General features: G+C 39.1%; 1 protein-coding gene across 1 annotated transcript; it reads left to right on the top strand.

Annotated features, from left to right (window-relative positions):
• Nucleotides 1-11186: 11186 nt before the first annotated feature.
• Nucleotides 11187-13838, top strand: LOC137648141 (uncharacterized). The gene is made up of 4 exons (XM_068381072.1): nt 11187-11262; nt 11352-11876; nt 12109-13389; nt 13582-13838. Exons 1-4 carry the CDS (start codon nt 11187-11189, stop codon nt 13836-13838), a joined length of 2139 nt encoding a protein of 712 aa, XP_068237173.1.
• Nucleotides 13839-19771: the final 5933 nt, after the last annotated feature.

Genomic DNA, 19771 nt, shown 5'->3' with positions numbered 1-19771 from the left:
CCTCGCACTGTTCTACAGCACCGGTACTGAAGATGAAGTTCATTTAGCATGGCATTACTAAGGATGCTAAGGATTCGGTCCGTGCCTGTAAATTATGCCAAACCCCAAAAGTACATTGACACAGATTCAGGAGTGGTCACATTACCTCAACCTCAGTGTCGCTTTCCCCACAATCACGTTGAGGTTATATGCTTTTTCGTCTGACATCACTTCGTCCAACGTCTCTTTGTCGACTCCCTTTGTCCAACGTGTCTTTGTCCAACGATTTTTTAGTCCAACATCTTTTCGTCCATGTGTTTTTTTAGTCAAACATCTTTTCGTCCAAGTGTTTTTTGGTCCATTGTCTTTTATTCCAATATCCATGATTTTTTTGAAAGTAAAACTCGGTAGTTTTGTCTTTAGGTAATCCAATGATTCCACGATAGTTTGATTTCTGTTAAGAGCCATTTCCCAAAATAGAAGTGATTCTTCGGTAGTTTGGTTGTTGCTAAGAGAAATTTCCCAAAATAGAAGTAATGTTTTGTTTGGAAAATTTAGTAAACTTGTTTGTTACCCATGAATTTGAAAGGAAGCATCAACACAATGGCAAGACTTCTAACGTCTTCAAAAGGACAAAAGAAAGTAGTTGAGGAAAAAAATTACATTTATGATTTTGAAACTCACATTAAAAAATTGGATAAAAATTATTGGCGGTGTGAATTTAGAAAATCCTGCTCAGTGTGGATTCATACCGTGATATGAGAAAATACTTCAAAAATTTTGTATATATCAGGCGAGCACAAACATCCAGCAAAAACAGTGTTGATAAGAGCAAGAAACGCTGTACCTGAAATGAAGGAAGGGGCTGTTCAAAGCATTTCAAACAGTGTGTGTAACATTATATTAGAGAGTGTAATTAGTCTTGATGAAAACACCCGTGCGCAGCTTCCTTCCATCCCAGTGCTTTCAAGAACACTCCATAAGCACAGGAAAATTGTCTCCAGGATTCCTACACTTCCAAGTACCAGACATGGATTTGAAATACCGGAAAGCTTTAGAAATCATAGTGATGGAGAATTTTTTTTACAATTTGACACTGGATCACAAGATACAAACAGGATTTTAATATTTGCAACTGACAGTGGACCAAGTGACCTTGCAAAATTTCCTATATGATCATGTGACGAAACTTTTAATAGTGTGCCTAATCAGTGGACGCACCTATTCTGTGTACACGTCCAAATTGGAGAAGGCAGTTTTCCACGACTATATGATTTGTTACCCAATAGAATAAAGAACATATGAGCGATTATTTTCACAGTTAAAAACTCCCCAACCTTGGCTTAATCCAAGTGAACTGATGGTAGACTTTGAAATAAGCCATTCACAGAGCATTCACTTCTACTTTTCCTAATTGCTCAATAGTAGGATGTTTGTTCCATTTGGGACAATCATTATATCGGAAAATTGCTGATTTAGGATTACGAGAAAAGAACAACGCTGGATCTGATTTTTGCTTAAAAGTAAGGTGCTTTTTGGCAGTAGCCTTTATTCCAGTAGCCGATGTTGATGAAGAATATGAAGTGCTAACAGATGATGATGAAATTCCAGGAGAATTTATTAGTTACTTTGATGTCAACTATATGGGATTAGTGATAGGTCATGGTAGAATGAGAAGAAAGCCTCTGTTATTTCCAATGGCATTATGGAATGTCAACAGCTGAGTTGTCAATAACTTGCTAAGAACAAACAACGCTTTGGAAGGATAACATTCGTCACTGAAGTTTTCTCTCTGCGCAACCCATCCTAATATATGGCGGCTGATAAAATGTTTGGAGACTGAAACTAGCCTGATTCAAACCAAGATAGATCACATTCAACTAGGGGATGAAGTACATAAATATATATATAGGCAAATTAATCAGCGTATACATTCTTTGGTTGCACATTATGATTCTTATGAAAGAATTGAATTTTTAAAGGCTGTTGCTCATAACCTTCACTCTTTCTAATCATCCTTATTGATTAAAGATTTTTTTCTTAAATTTTTATTAGTGCCTTCAATATATATATATATATATATATACTTTATTCTTGCATATCAATGTCTGCAATAATTATTAATCTTGTTTTGCATTTTCATATAAATGAATGTTTGTCTTCCATGATTAATATAAATATTTTTCTTACATATTCAACTTTTTCTAGTCGTATTTTTAATTAATGTATAAAAATGCACGGAAAAAATTCTATTTGCAAATATACTTGGGCATACATAATCTAATATATGCAGTATACATACCTTTATATTAGTATCTAACTGCTATAAAAATCTAACATAAAATCTAACATTTCGTCGAGACAAAACTGGTCAAAATCCTGATGGACCAAAAAAATCATCTGACAAAAAGACGTTGGACCAAAAAATCATTGGACAAAAAGACGTTGTACCAAAAAATCATTCGACAAAAAGACGTTGGACGAAAAGAATTGGATAAAAAGACTTAGGACGAAAAGGATTGGACAAACTGACCGTAAACGCACGTTGATGTAGTAGGTCCCCTACCCACATCCCAAGGACATCGTTATCTGTTTGCTGTCATCAACCACTCCACTCGTCCAGGAGCCATTCTCCTGGAAACTGCAATGTCCGCCTCATGTACATCTGCATTACTCTCACGATGGATAGTGAGATTTCGTATCCCTAAGTATATCACTTCTGACATGGGTACAATTTTCACCTCTCAATTATGGACATCTTAAACGAATCACCTGGAAATCACCCTACATCAGACAACTGCCTAAAACTCTGCTGCCAACGGCATGGTTTAACGATTTTATTACAGCCTCAAAGTAGCTTTAGTGTCCCGTTGCAAAGACTTCAACTGATTTACACATCATTCCTGGGTCCTGCTATGACTACGGACCACTCCTAAAGATGCCCTTAATGCCTCAGCCCCTGAATTGGTATATTGTTGTCCCTGCCGATTTGTTCTGTGTAACCTCAACTGACAATCTTCTGTGCATATATCACATTGTGGGAAAATTTACTATAAGCTACCAGACTTAAAAACCCCAAGGAAGGTAACACCTATGGATAGATCTGCCCTCGGCAACGCACGATTCCTGCGCAATGACACTAGCAAGCCTCCGCTAACGTCCCCTTACTGGGCCCTTTACTTGTGATCAGTCGTATGCTGAAGGCTTTCTGCATCACCAATAATAGCAAAGAAGACTGGGTCTCCATTGCTTACCTAAAACCTGCATATCTCCAGCCAGATGATCCACCTAGAGTATGCCTCTCAAGAGCAGGATGCCCTATTTCCCATGTAGGTCATTTTAGTTGGGGAACCATGTACCTCACGTGTTTCATACAGGCTTGTACACTGTAACAGTATTTTCTTTTTATTGTAAATATCGCTCTATACCTCACTGTTAACAGAACCTGATAGAGCCTGTCTTATCAGGAATTGTAGTGTTTGAACTTCTTGCTTTGAAACTCTTCTCTTTAAGCTACCTGTCCATTGAAATAAAGTTAGTTGCCTTCACCTGGGCTCCCAGTTATCACGTAACTCTTTGCCTTGCACAGCAAGCTGGTTTTAAGAAATATGCTGCTGTGGTAGAGGTCTGCACTGAGTGTTTTTCTAGTTTAACATTAAAAATAAAGAATTAGTTTATAAGTTTAACTGACAGCAATTTTGTTGTCCTTATTTCCGTAATTTGCCTTTTGAAAATTTTTTGGATTTTTTTCATAATTCATTATTATTATTAAATGATTGGTTAGGACCACTGTATATCTAAATATCTTATATTATGTGTTTTATTATAAACATGACAAAGTTTTCTATATAATTTAATGACATGGTAACTTGAGGGTAAAAAGCTTATTTCAGGAAAAACTGTTTTCTGTAGTCTGACGGACTTTCCTTTTTTGACTTGTTTAGCCCAACTATACTTTATATCAATATTCATTTCGTAGTTTTGATAAAAATTTTCTATATCATAAATATTACATTTTGGTATATGCTATGATATATTCCGCATATTTACTGTTGCTATTACATCTACTTGCAAACTGTCATATTTCATAACTGTTTTCTATCATCTTAGCCTGACACTCATCCATAATTAAAGAGGTGAAAGAAATACTGATAATCAAGGGAGATACCGTCGTCTTATGTCTTCAAATAGATTATTAGTTCACAGAATTAAGTAATATTAGAAAGGCAACCTCTATCAAGCAAATACAGTATATGTCCCTCCATCTCCCCCCTCCTATGCAACATGGACTAGCCCATATCAATCTTTTCCAGATATTGATGCTCGAGAGATTTACCATCACATCACCTTACTCATGAAGAGACATTTTCGGAAATATAAATTTTTGGTCTAAAATTGCTGAATCTACCTAAAAAATCATCTTGAAGTGGTAAATGCAAAGATTCTGAATAATATCTTGTAGATATATATTACAGGTATTTCCTTACCAAAGTTCAGGTCATATATATATTTTAAAACTCAAGGGATAGTAGCAGAAAACATTGCATATTAAAAAAATATTGCACAAAATCACCAAAATTAATCATTTTAAAGTGATCTTTACAAAAAACGTGACTTGTATACTGTGGACATATATCAAAGGTACCCTATGTCTATGTCTATGTCTGACGGTTTATCAAGTATCCCTGCTTTCGCTATTAAGCGTTCAGACGGGATTTCCCAATCATTTATATTATAGTTAAAAATTTAAAAGTCTATGTAATGTAAAGAGGGATAATTTCATTTGTCTCAATGTTATAGCTGAGTGAAAATAAATGGGTTTTCAATAGTTTTTTGAAATGAAAGATATTTTCAGCACACTTAATTGATGCCGGAAGTTGATTATACAATCTAGGAGCGCAGTGCTTAAAAGTTCTCGTACCAAGAGTGGTCGTTGCACGAGGCTCATCAAGTCTGAAATCATCACTGGAAAGGCGTGTATGAACACCAGGGCCTACTACGTATCTTTTCAGGAAACCTTTAAGATACAATGGCTCTCCCGTGTTAATAGCTTGATATGTTAAGACGGAAAGCTTAAAAATAATCCTTGCTTTGACTGGTAACCAGTGTAATTTAATTAAGGTTGGAGTAATATGTTCTCGCGGGGATATACCAACAATTAGTCTAGCAGCTCTATTCAAAATCATTTGAAGTTTCCTAAGACGATAATTAGGTAAATTGTAATACAACGAATTACAATAGTCTACTCTACTGACTACCAGACTATTAATTAGCAGCTTAGTGGCATCTTCGTTAAGATATTTTCTAATGGATGCGATATTCCTTAGATGATAATTTGCGGTCCTAACCACATTGTTAATATGTTCATCAAATGTCAAAGAACCATCAACTACTACCCCGAGATCTCTGACTTTATCAGTTAACAAAATATTTTCCTTATTGATGGAGATGCTATTAACGTTATCAAACCTTCTTACGTTATATTTAGTGCCAATTAGAATACATTCAGTTTTATTTTCATTTAGTTTCAGCTTTTTCTTTTGCATCCATTTCGAAACATCTGCCATAAGTCTATCAATAACAGCTTGATCTTCAATAATGTCATCCACTATTAAATAGAACTGGGTGTCATCCGCAAAAAATTTACATTGAACGCCATGTAATTTAAATATCCAAGACAACTCGATTGTATAAATACTAAAAAGAACCGGGCCAAGTACGCTTCCTTGTGGAACACCCGTGGTGAGCTTTCTACTTTCAGAATATCTATCTTTAACCTTCACCTTGAAAGATCTATTCGATAAATAGTTATTAAACCATTTAAGAGCATCCCCATCGATCCCAATAGCAGTCATATCCTCTATTAACACTTCATGAACCACTGTATCGAAAGCTGCGCTAAGATCTAGGAGAATAAGCAAGCTACATTTACCGTCATCAGAGAAACCTAACAAATCATTTATTACGGCACAAAGAGCTGTTTCAGTAGAATGGAATTTTCGATAAGCCGACTGATCTTCAGGAATAGCTCCAATTACTTTCAAGTGCTGACTGAGTTGATCTAAAACAGAAATATCACGTCATTTGGTGTAAATTTCAAGGCAGGTGAGCAAAAAATGTAAATTTTATAATAAAAAAACGCCGAAAGTGTTGATGACTTCTTATTGCTATTTATCTAAGACACCTCAGTAAATTAGTTCCAGGTCATTCGGTTATAATACCAGGTGCTAAGAGACCGAAACACATTTTCGTCAGAAAATCACAAAATACTCAATACAGTAATTTTAAAGGTAGGCTATGTATCAAAAGAAAAAAACAATTAACACGCACCTGGGTATTTGCCTACTTACCCATTGCGTCAAATTTCAGGTCATTTCACCCAAAAATGACTGTGATGAATCAACTTGAAGATTTGACAGCAGGTGGAGGAGGAGAAAAAAAACCTCAGGAAAAAACAAAACATTCCCATCCCATGCAGTGAAATATATATAAAATACATTAATATGAAGTGAATGATTTTTTGCTCCTGGTAAAATGTCCTGTGACACATAATTATACCTTTTAAAAATATGGCGAAGTTAATACTTTTATCCGTCTGCTACCTTCCATCCTATAATCCTTCTATCCCTCTCCTCCCTTCAATCCTAATATCCTTCTATCCCTCTAATCCCTTCCATCCTATAATCCTTCTATCCTAATATCCCTCTACTCCCTTCCATCCTATAATCCTTCTATCCCTCTCCTCTCCTCCATCCTAATGTCCTACTATCCCTCTACTCCCTTCCATCCTAATATCCCTCTATCCCTCTAATCTCTTCCAACCTATAATCCTTACATCCCTCTCCTCCTTCCATCCTAATATCCTTCTATCCCTCTAATCTCTTCCAACCTATAATCCTTACACCCCTCTCCTCCTTCCATCCTAATATCCTTCTATCCCTCTACTCCCTTCCAACCGATAATCCTTATATCCTTCTCCCCCTTTCATCCTATAATCTTCTTATCCCTCCCCTTCCTTCCATCCTATAATCCTCCTATCGCTCTCCTCTCTTCCATCCTATAATCCTTCTATCCATCTTCTCCCTTCCCCCCTATAATCCTTCTATCCATATCCTTCCTTCCATCCTAAGATCCGTATATCCCTCTCCTTTCTCCATCCTGTAATCATTTTAGTCTTCTCCCGTTCCATCCTATAATCTTTCAATCCCTCTCCTCCCTTATAACCTGTAATCCTTCTATCCCTTTCTCCCTTCCACCCTATAATCTTTCAATCCTTCTCCTCCCTTCCATCCTTTAATCCTTTTACCCCTCTCCCCCTTTTTCTTACAATGCTTCTATCCCTTTCCCCTTTTATCCGATAATCCCCCTATTCCTCTCCTCCCTTCCATCCTATAATCTGTCTCTTCCTCTCCCCCCTTCCACCCTAAAATCCATCTGCCCCTCTCACTCCCCCCCTCCTATAATCATTTTATCCCTCTCCTCACTTTCATCATATAATCCTTTGATACATCTCTCTTTCATCATATAATCCTTCTATCCCTTTCCCCTCCCCCTCCATTCTTTAATCATTTTATCCCTCTCTTCCCTTGCATCCTATAATCCTTCTATCACTCTCCTCCCTTCCATCCTATAATCATTCTATTCGTCTCCCCCTTTCACCCATAATAATTATATCCCTCTTCAATAGCTAACAATACAAATCAATAGCATCGCATTATTTTCCAAGATATTTTGATTTTTTTTCTTTTTTTACATTTTTTTTAAACTTAAAGAGAGTGTGAACGTGTTGCGCGGAGCTCCGTTAAACACTCTCCCTGAGTTATGTTTTATCTTTCTGTTTCTCACTTAGGATATCATTGAAATATTAGGTAATCTTATGGAGAAACCTCAATGATAAGAAACAGTACACTATGTCTGTTCCTAACTATTTCTACCTCATATGTAAAACCACGGAGGGAGAAAGGAAAAAATGGATAGGATGTGAATGTAATAGACTCTACCATAAAAAAAATGTGTGCATATAGTGATAGGCATCACTGATAATGAATGGAACAACCTGGATTGGTTATACCCACACTGCGCATGTGAATCCAGATAAGCCAATTTAGTAATATCAAAGTTAAAGGAAGATGTAAACGTGAGAAATTTAGCCCAGGACGAACAAGACACGAATCTTAGCGCACACACAGCATATTCCCCCCGGACTACTGACCTCACTGAGAATGTTGACATTCTTGCCATGAATATGGGATCAATTAAAGCAAAAATTCAAACATCGATAGACCCAAAACTGGAGAAACTGAAATTTTCTGACGAAGTTAAGGATAAAAATCTGTTGATAATTAAATCAACTAATACAACAACTAAAATTACTGAAATAAAACGCGAGGTTGAACAAGCACATAAAGACATTCTTATGGTTAATACGATGTTAACTACGAACGGAGATGTTGCTGTAAACTATGCAAACAAAATTATTAGGAAAGAAGTGGCAAATAAAATTCAGAAATTTGTGGCTGATACTGAAACAAGAAAAATCGGAAAACTAAAATCAAAAATAATGATATGCAATGTGTACAATCATGAAGATGATGTAGTAAATGCTTTAATTCAAAGAAATCGCTGCCTGGACCAAATCCAAAATAGAGAAGAAAACATAAGTGTAGTCGTCAAGAAAAATGCCTCGGGGTGGGGGGGGGAACCACCCACTATGTGCTGAAATAGGATTCTGAAGTTTCGTTACGATGGGGTATTTACAACATACGAAATAGGTACCGCGTGATCACCTACTATCACTGTAGGATATGCCACAGCGTTTTACGTTTTTAGTTCAGCTGGCGCTACACGTTTTCTTTTTTGATGATAAGGATAAGGGGATAAGCGAGCGTCGGGATTGCCTGATGTTTGTTTTGTAATCTAATTATACACATATGTGCACTATTTTGAATTAGATATTTCCATTGAATGGAAAACTGTATACACTTTTTTTTACTTTTTTGTTTGAAAACGAAGTATTGAGTTGGTACTGAAAAATATTGTATTGTTATTAATGGTATCTGCCCAAAAGGCCGAAATTTATGCCCGCCTTGGCGCCTTTGTTAGCTCAGCGTGAGTAGGCTCTGGAAAGCACATGGAATTTTTGCATGCTGTGGTTCTGCAGTATTTGTGATGTGCTGAGCTGCCCAGTGTACTCATCATAGTAATAAGTGACTGGTGTTGCTGTTAGCTAGGAGGCTGAATGCTTCTGGTTGTACAGCAACTTTTACCAGTGGTTATCTGTGAATTTAGTATTAGAATCCATGTCTGGAAAATGTAAGATTATTTTTTAGGTTAACTTAATCTTTCCTGTGGAATTACTGTATTGTATTTTACATCATTTACATTATTTTGTATTTACATAATATTAACAGTATATATATTGTTTTACATGAATATTTACATTATTTATTTGTATATTTATTGCTGTTTTTGTTTGCAGCGTCAAACCTCGCCTCTTTGATGGAATACATGAACAAACCAGAGGAAGATTGTTTGACTACCGTTAGTAAAACACCGATATTCAGAATGTAGCTGCACTGGTGGTGTAGTGTTCTACAGTTTGATGAATACTCCACCCTGGGTCAAGTAATGCCAGCGTGGGACAAGTGGACTTCGTCAGCCTTGTGTCTGCAAGGATCGTCTGTTGTGGCCTTTATCATCAGTCACCATGTCTTCTGTTTCAAGAGCTTCAGCAAAGACCAGCCAGTCGGCACTGCGCGAGCGCTTGCTTGAGGCGCAAGCAAAGCTTAGGCAAGCTGAGGAAGCAATACAGCTAAAAGAGAAGAATTGGCTTTGGAAATGTAAGCCAAAGCACTTGCAGCTGAAGCTGAAATGCAGGCCAAAACACTTGCAGTTGAAATGCAAGCCAAAGCACTTGTAGCTGAAGCTGAAATGCAAGCCAAAACACTTGCAGTTGAAATACAAGCCAAAGCAATTGCAGCTAAACGCAAGAACCAAGAAAAAATCAACGGCCTGAAGTTAGACTGTGATAAACTACGGGTAGAGTATGAAACACTGTCTGAAGTTGGAACTTCATATGCTAGTTCCGCTGCTAGTAATGTTCACAACGGGAGAGGAGGGATGCATCAGCTCTGTTGGATGTCAAAGGGATTGAGCAGTGAAGTGATGTAAATTCTCACTATGAAAATAGGAGAATAGGCAGGGTTCATGAAGTAGATGTGAATCCTACGAACCTCCACAGTGTGACGTACGACCTGAAGGGTCTTGAACATCATTCAACTCCATTGGTCCCAGATGCGACGCCTTTTGTGCCAAGACGTGTTCCCTTAACTCAAGATGTATCACAAGCAGATCTGCTAATTTCTGAAGTAGTAAAGGCTCTTGATTGTACACTAGCTAGTAAGCAAGAACTAACACGACGAATGCAGCTGCCACAGATGAAGCTGGAGCGTTTCAGTGGAGACTTGACCAAATTCTCAATGTTTAAGAATTCTTTCACCTGGATTGTGGAGTGTAATACCGATGACCCTGCACGAAGGCTAACTTATCTATACAACTGTTTAGATGGTACTACCAAGAACCTGATTGAGAACTGTTTCCATCAACCCACTGGCATTGGGTATGATTGTGCTTGGGAGATATTGTGTCGTAAATAGAAGAACGACAATGACCTGTCAGATGCTTATGTCAAGAAGCTATTTGATTGGAAGGAGATTAAGGCAGGTGATATTGATGGCCTGGAAAATTATGCTGCATGTTTGAAGAAAGTTAAGAAGAAGATTGTTGAAAAGCTCCCATACCAACTGAGAGCGAGATGGGTAGCGAAATGTTTGGAACATAAGTTCAACCTTTCAGCTCTAATAGAGTAAATTGAAAAGCCGGCATGTATTGCAAAGCATCTCTCCTATTATGAGTGCGACCGTAGTACCCCGAAGACTACTGAGAAGCCATCCAAGCGTGTCAGGCGTAAGACCTTACCTGTACAACACACAGCTTCACCAGCTAGAGGGAAATGGTGTCCCTTCTGCACTAAGGAGAACCATGAACCTAAAGAATGCTTCAAATTTGAAAGGTTGAAGCTTCCAGATCGCTGGGAGGTGATAAAGAAGGCAAGATACTGCTTCAGGTGTCTTAATGGTGAACATTCATATGCAAAATGTGAAGATGCATCCATCTTTGAAAAGTGTGGATCTCATAAGCACCATACCATGCTACATGGTCCACCTAAGACTGCAAGTAATACAGGTGCGGCCCATATGGGAGGCAGAATTGCTATCAGGGGTGGTGAGAAGGCAGTTGGTGCTACAGAAGGTGGCGCAACTGCTACAATGACAAAAGTGCTGCAGTCCCCAATGTGCAACCTATTCACTCAGAGAGTGCAAGCCAGTTACCTAAGGGAAGAACAATGCTCAATATCTTACCTGTTCTCGTGAATGGCACCCATGCAACCTATGGATTCATCGACAGTGGAGCTGCCCCAACATTGGCAGCAAGAAGCCGGATCGACCAAATGGGTCTCAAAGGAAGACCATACAACCAGATCAAGGCAACTGAAGCATCGACTTTCACTTGTAAGGAAGTTCTGTCCCTACACATTGGTAATATTAATACTGATGAAGGAGAACATGTGACCGACGTTTTGGTAGCTGACAAGATCAATGTGTCTATGGACCATGCCATGAGTCAAGAATGGCTGACCAAGTGGCCACATCTGAGTGACCTGGAAGTAATAAGTCTACCTGAATATCATCGTCAAGTAGAGCTGATCATTGGGCTAGACACAACATTGAACAGAGTGATTTTAGACCAGCGACATGGGCTGAAGGACGAGCCATCTGCCTACCTGACCAAGCTAGGGTGGGTTGTTTTTGGCCCAACAGGAACCAGATCGACTTCAGGTACTGCCCCTCTGTTCCATGTGTGCACTGTGGATGATACAACAGAACTTCTGCAACGCAACTTCAACTAAGACTTTTGGGAGAAAGAGACTCTCAAAGATAAAAGATTCTTTTGAAGACAAGATATTCCTGTCTTTGTTGGACGAAACTGTTGTCCAGATAGATGGCAAGTATGTTGCTTGCTTACCCTTTAGTGACATTGAGCCTCTACCTAATAACCGTGTTATTGCAGAATGTAGGGCTCACTCCTTAAAGAAGAAAGTTGAGGCAAATGAAACGTACAAGACTATATACGTCAAACAAGTAGAGAAGTACCTTTTGAAGGGGTACGCTGAGCTTGTCCCAGTCGACAAGCTGAATCACAGTGATGGCCGTGTGAGCTACATGGCACACCATGGGGACAAACACCCTACCAAGGAAAAGCTTAGGGTCTTCTTCGACCTTAAGGCTAAGCATGCTGGGACCTCACTCAATGACCACCTCATGCAGGGACCAGATCTCACAAGTAGTCTTGCTGGAGTGCTGCTGCGCTTCAGGGAAGAAAAACATGCTGTTACTACGGACATACAAGAAATGTTCCATCAAGTCAAGGTGCCAGAAGACGACAGCAACTCTTTACGCTTCCTGTGGTGGCCAGGTGGAGACACAAATCAAGCTATTCAAGAGTTCAGGATGACTTCACGTGTGTTTGGAGCACGATCATCTCCAAGTGTAATCAACTTCTGCCTCCGACAAGCAGCACTGGACTATGGTGACAAGTATGGTAAAGAAGCTTGCTGTGCCATTCGTCGCAACTTCTACGTCGACAACTTGTTGAAGTCAATAGACAGCGAGGAAGACTGTATCCAATTGACGAAAGACCTCATTGGACTCTGTGCTGATGGAGGATTCCGGCTGAACCAGTGGACATCTAGCAACAAAGACATTCTCGCTGCCATGCCTGAAAGGGAGAGAGATAAATCAGTGGTTACATTGGACCTCAGTAAGGACGAGCGGCCTACAGAGCACGCTTTGAGTATCCACTGGGACATGAGCAGTGATGAGTTCACCTTCAAGATCAACCTGAAGGAGAAGCCTAGGACGCGCAGAGGAGTTCTCTCTGTGGTGGCTTCCTTGTACGATCCACTTGGTTTTGTTGCACCTTTCACCCTGAAAGGGAAGATGTTACTACAAGACCTGTGTCGTCGCAATTTACCTTGGGATGAAGATATGAACAACGACGAAGCAAATCGCTGGAGCAGATGGACTTCCCAGCTTCAGTGTCTAGGAGACTTCAAGATCAGAAGAAGCCTGGTGCCTCCAGACTTTGGGGAGGTATCATCGTACCAACTTCACCATTTTGCGGACGCAAGCCAGACAGGATATGGTGTGGTCACGTGTCTGCGCACAGTAAGCAAGAATAACCAAGTGAACAGTACACTTGTTATGGGTAGAGCTCGTGTAGCTCCCCTCAAGAGATCAAGCATTCCACAAATGGAATTGACTGCAGCTGCTGTGGCAGCTCAACTTGATTGTAAGATCAGGTCAGAACTCGACTTGGAGTTGTGTGACTCAGTGTTCTGGACCGACAGCACGTCTGTCCTGAAGTACATCCGTAACCTGTCTGCAAGATACCACACGTTTGTGAACAACCGTGTGAACCTCATCCGCGACCTCAGTGACATCACCTCTTGGAGGTATGTGAACACCTCTGCGAACCCTGCAGACCTGGCCTCTCGGAGCCTTGATGTGGACAAATTGCTGGAGTCGTCGCTGTGGCTGACACGACCAGAGTTCCTGTGTCAAGAGCAGGACAGTTGGCCAGCTCTTCCTAACGATGTGAAGCGAGCAGAAATAGATGGAGATCCAGAAGTTAAACAGTCTGCACCCATTTTCAGCATGTTTGCGCCGGAACCAATCTTAGTAGAGAAGATTGCTGCCAAGTTCTCTTCACGGACCAAGATAGTGCGAATCATCGCTTGACTGAGGTGATTAAGAACCAAGAGCATATCAGAAGTGTTATCTGCAAACGAGGTGAATAGTGCAACAACCATAATATGGAAGAATATTCAAGTTCCAGAGTATGGGAGTGGGATCAAATCATTCTCCAAGAAGGATTCCAAGGTGAAAAAATCCAGCAAAATTTGCAAGTTTCGACCATTTCTACAAGATGGCTTGCTTAATGTTTGTGGAAGTCTCTGTGAAGCCACCATCAGTGATAGCTGCAAGCACCCCATCATTCTTCCATCCAAGTTACCAATTGTGAGGAAGATGGTGCGGTGGACCCATGAAACAAACAGCCATTGTGAACAGAACTATCTTATGGCTGAACTAAGAAAAAACTACTGGATCATTCATGGAAATTCAGTAGTTAGATCAGTGATACGTGACTGTGTCATCTGTAGAAGACTCAGTTGTCGGCCAGTGGATCAAGTGATGGCTGACTTGCCCTCTAACCAATCTGTCCGGGAGATCCTCCCTTCACCAACAGGGGCATAATGCTTCGATCCCTTCTTTGTGAAGAAAGGGCGCTCTACAGTGAAGCGCTGGGGGAGCTATTTTTACCTGCCCGACAGTGCGAGCGATTCACCTGGAGGTTCTCAGCTCGATGGACCAAGACTCCTTTGTGAATGCAGTGAGAAGATTTACAGCCAGGCGAGGAGCTGTCAAGAGAATATGGTCAGACAACGGTACCAACCTCGTCGCAGCTGACCGAGAGCTGAAGGAAGCTCTTCAAGACTTCAAGGAAGAGGAAATTGCTCAAACCCTAGCAGCTAAGGGCATCGAGTGGTGTTCCAACCCGCCACATGCGTCACATTTCGGAGGAGTCTGGGAACGCCTCATACGCTCAGTGAGAAGAGCTCTTAGTGCGACCTGCCTGCAGCAGGTCACCACTGACGACACACTATCGACTCTGTTCTGCAAAGTCGAGTCTTTGGTGAGTGGAAAACCTCTAACCAAGGTAAACGACGACCCAGACTGTCCACTGCCGTTGATGCCTAGTATGGTGCAGTGCTCCCAGTAACGATGACTGACCAGAAGGACTTGTATGTTAGGCGCCGCTGCCGTTAAGCGCAATATCTTGCCGACCAATTCTGGAAGCGATGGCTGAGGGAGTACCTTCCATTGCTGCAAAAATGACAGAAGTGGACTGTCCAACGGCGAGACATCCAAGTTGGTGACATTGTGCTAACTACTGACGAACGTCTCCCCAGCCTTGGGGACAAGTCTTGGAAGTGACTCGAGACTCTGACAACCGAGTTAGACAAGCCAAGATTAAGACTGAGTGTGGGTTATACTTACGCCCAGTGCAGAAAATGTGCCTTCTCCTTGAAACGGAGTGTGATGACAGTGGAATGCCATTGGAAAATGAGTGAACGCTGTGCTGCTCATATGGCGTGCTGTGTATGTGGCATATTTGCGGTGTATTTTGTATACTACAAAATAGGGGGCGGTGTAGGATATGCCACAGCGTTTTACGTTTTCAGTTCAGTTGGCGCTACACGTTTTCTTTGTTGATGATAAGGATGAGGGGATAAGCGAGCGTCGGGATTGCCTGATGTTTGTTTTGTAATTTAATTATACACATATGTGCACTATTTTGAATTAAATATTTCCATTGAATGGAAAACTGTATACATTTTTTGTTTACTTTTTTTGAATGAAAAGGAAGTATTGAGTTGGTACTGAAAAATATTGTATTGTTATTGTTGGCATCTGCCAAAAAGGCCGCAATTTATACCCGCCTTGGCGCCATTGTTAGTTCAGCGTGAGTAGGCTCTGGAAAGCACATGGAATTTCCGCATGTTGTGGTTCTGCAGAATTTGTGATGTGCTGAGCTGCACAGTGTACTCTTCATAGTAGTAAGTGACTGGTGTTGCTGTTAGCTAGGAGGCTGAATGCTTCTGGTTGTACAGTAACTTTTACCAGTGGTTATCTGTGAATTTAGTATTAGAATCCGCGTCTGGAAAATGTAAGTTTATTTTTTATGTTAAGTGAATCTTACCTGTGGAATTACTGTATTGTATTTTACATCATGTACATTACTTTGTATTTACATAATATTTACAGTATATATATTGTTTTACATGAATATTCACATTACTATTTTGTATATTTATTGCTGCTTTTGTTTGCAGCGTCAAACCTTGCTTCTTTATGGAATACATGAACAAACCAGAGGAAGAGTGTTTGACTTCACCCTTGGTAAAACGCCGATATTCAGAACGTAGCTGTACTGGTGGTGTAGTGTTCTACAACCACTGTCAGAGGTATGGTCATCTTGAAAAAGGTTGCAAGTCTAAGAATGATAATAAAGTCTGCGGGAAATGTTCAGGAATACATTCCACCAAGGAGTGTAATTCGTAAGTGTCAAAGTGTATAAACTGCACAAAGTTAAACAAACCATGTGACCACATAGTAAATTCTACAGACTGCAAAGCCTGTGACTTGGAATGGAAAATACTAGAAGAAAATACTGATCATTGTTACTAAGGATGTCATGAACTGTGGCTATGTAAATATACAATCTGTAGATAATAAGACTATTCAAATTCAAAAATTGATAAATGAGAAATAATTGGATATGCTAGCATTATCTGGAACATGGTTAAATAACCTGGACAATGCAAAAATCACTGAAATGACACACCCCACCACCCGCCTTTCACATAACGAGAGAAGGTCGGTATGGTGGGAGTGTCGGACTCTTTATCCATAAAAGTTACTCAAATCTCAAAAAGGTTGAAAAGAACCAGTGTAGCAAGCTTCAAATATTTAAAAATAAACTATACACTCAAAAACAGAAAAACATCCTTTGTAACAATCTACAAAACTCCTAGAACAAACACTAATATTTTTTTTTACAACAGTGACGATTTAACAGTAAATGAACAATACACGATATGAAACGTTAAATACTCTGATCGAACAAGGTAAACCGATAGTGGAGGTCCTGTAGAGAGCGGAGTTCCCCTGCTCTATGGGACTGGAAAAGCAGCCATCAAAGTAAGTAAGTAATGGTAATTTAGCATGAGTTAATCACCCTTATGATTGATCAATTGATTGGCACATGAGTGATAGCATTATTGATGGCAAGATTAATGACAAAATAAAAAAAAATAATTCAGCCTGTCCTATATGATTATCACCATGTTAGGTTTTAATGAATATCTAAGTCCCCAAAATGACCAACCACATGACCGATGGTATAATTAATATCATGGTACATGATTGATCGCCAGATAGATGAACAACAATACCAAAGTTGACAAAAAGTGCGGTACTGTTGACCCTTATTACATACATCATAAGGACACAAACAAGAGAGTAATATTGATAATATAATCAATCGATAATCTTAAAACTAACATTGAAACAACCACAAGTAATAATAATAATATCAAAAACAGCATACAAAAGAAGAATGATCACACTTACGTTCAGCCACGAAGCTGGTAGTTTACAAACACGCTGATCAGCTGGCAGAGTACCAGTTGGAGAGGCGTTCTTCTTCTTCCTCTTGGCAATATACTCCACCCTGTCCCTTCTGGCACCATGCATTGCAGCAAACCCTTTCATGCAAACTTTGTAGGCTACATGGTACACCAGAATGTATAACAGTGTACACCATCTTCACTAAGCGTTGGCTTTCCTCCCTCTCTGTATACTTTCTTTTAAAAGATTCCTTATTAGTACAGCTGCAATTATGTATATTTTGCTTATTAAGATCTCCAAGGCCTAGTTTGCAACAAGAAAATCTTTTACTTTTTCCATGGTGACCCTCTCGAAATAGCCCTCTCTACATTAGGCACAAGTTTCTTTAATCCCCGCATTTCAATTTTGTAATCCTAACTTACATAAAGACCTTGATTTTTCTTTCTCATATTTGCTACATTCCTAGTCCAGCCCTCAAACTTGGGCCTACACTCTACTGATCTACCATTTTTTTAATCACTTTCTGGGGTCACTTTCTGGTCTCATTAGCCACATCATTGTTATTATCATTATTATTATAATCATTACTATGAATGTAATTATTATCTTAGCTACAACCCTTTAGAAAAACAGAACGATATAAGACCAGGGGTTCTAACCGGGAAAATAGCCCAATGAAATAAGGAAAAGAGGAAACAATAGTGTACCCGAGTGTACCCTCAAGCAAGAGAACTCTAACCCTAAAACTGTGGAAGACCATGGTAGAGAGGCTATGGCACTACACAAGACTAGAGAATAATGGTTTAATTTTGAAATGCACTCTTAGAATATCAGCTTACCACAGCTCGAGTCTCTTCCACCCTTACCAAGAGTAAAGTAGCCACTTAACAATCACAGTGCAGTCGTTAACCCCTTGATTGAAGAATTTTCGGTCATCTTAATGTCGCATGGTGTATGAGGAAAGAAGAGAATGAGTAGACAATAGACAAGACTATTCAATGTATGTGTAGGTAAGGAAAAATTAGCAGTAACCTGACAGAGATCCAATGTTACCTAATACTATCTAGTCAGTCAAAGGTAAAATTACTCTCTAACGAAAGTATTTCAACGGGTGACTAGTGCCTTGGACAACATACTACCAACTCAGCACTTTCACGAATCAAATTAATAATCTGGATCGACGTCACTAGCATCAGTATTGGATTCAGAAGTGGAATCTGAAGGACACTAAACCTACACCATGTGTCGTGTGTCTCTCGGCCCTTTCAACATGCGCGGTTTTAGGGTGGTGCAGCCTGAAATTCTGGTTACTAACACTCGATGTGGTCGATTGGGGATCATCAGCACACTCACTATCACTGTTCGATATCGTTTCGAGTATTAACAATTCCTAAAATAGGCAATGAACTTAAAAAACACAGGTAGTTCAAGAGACGTTCAAACTTGACACGCTCGCCACAGATGTAAACATTAAACAAACGACTCAACGTATCATTCACCAGCAATCCAGCATTAAAATTGTCTGCAAAAAATTGCTTCCAGCATGTGTATCAGCAGTTTTCTTATTCTTTTATGTTAAAATATGATTATGCTCTTAATTTTCAAACATAATTTTATAACAATGAAACACATAAAAAACATTAACATGAAATATTTACTTATAGGCTATAGCAAAGACAACAGCATATACCGAAGTAAGATAGGAAGGCTGAGCCTAATGTCGGTCAAATGAGTGTACGAACAAAAGATGCCAGATACTCCCATGCGAAACGATTGGCTCCATCTATTGAGCGAACGGTTAAATATTCAGAGCGGTAATGCTGACGGGAATGTAAGAGGAAATTAAATTTTAAACTTGCAACATATTTTTCATAATTTGCATTCGTACGTCAGTATATTTTATCTATTTTCATAATATTCTAGAATTCTAGATAACTAAATTGCAAATTTACAACTAGGCACATATATAGATTATGAATAGGCCTACATATCCCTATTTTTTCTCAGTCTTTTTTCAGAAACTTCATAGCTATGTGTCTTATAATTTAATAACTTTACTTACAAATTTATGTATTGTATATTACAATAATTTTTAAATGTTCTATAAATTATCATGCTCGTATAAAGTAAAACATACTGTATATCAGGTTTATTTGTAGGCATACATTTAATTATAGTTTGTAGGCAACTGTAGAATGGAGATATTAGGTCTATATAAACACAATTGGATTTTTATTGAAACGGATATGCATCATGAAATCGTGTGTACTCTTTTGTAATATAAACTAATAAATGTATATATATATATAAAAAGAAACAAAAGGAACAATATAACTCACTAAATTGTATCACACATAGAGATAATCAAGAGGGGGTTGGAAATAGAAATATGGTAGCATACAACCAACCAAAAATGCAAGACAAATCACACGTAAAGGAACTTCAATAAATGATACTAAATAAGAAAAAAAAAATAAAAA

Source organism: Palaemon carinicauda, chromosome 10 (assembly GCF_036898095.1).
Source record: "Palaemon carinicauda isolate YSFRI2023 chromosome 10, ASM3689809v2, whole genome shotgun sequence".
In the NCBI taxonomy this organism is placed as follows: domain Eukaryota; kingdom Metazoa; phylum Arthropoda; class Malacostraca; order Decapoda; family Palaemonidae; genus Palaemon; species Palaemon carinicauda.
Note: the sequence above shows the minus strand (reverse complement) of the source record. Positions and strands in the feature narration are given on the sequence as shown.

Coding starts and splice junctions, on each gene's coding strand:
- LOC137648141 (XM_068381072.1), top strand. CDS start 11,187: ATGCTACATGGTCCACCTAAGACTGCAAGTAATACAGGTGCGGCCCAT. Junction 11,877..12,108: donor AGGAACCAGATCGACTTCAG/GTACTGCCCCTC, acceptor GTGTTATTGCAG/AATGTAGGGCTCACTCCTTA. Junction 13,390..13,581: donor TGTGGCAGCTCAACTTGATT/GTAAGATCAGGT, acceptor CGAACCCTGCAG/ACCTGGCCTCTCGGAGCCTT.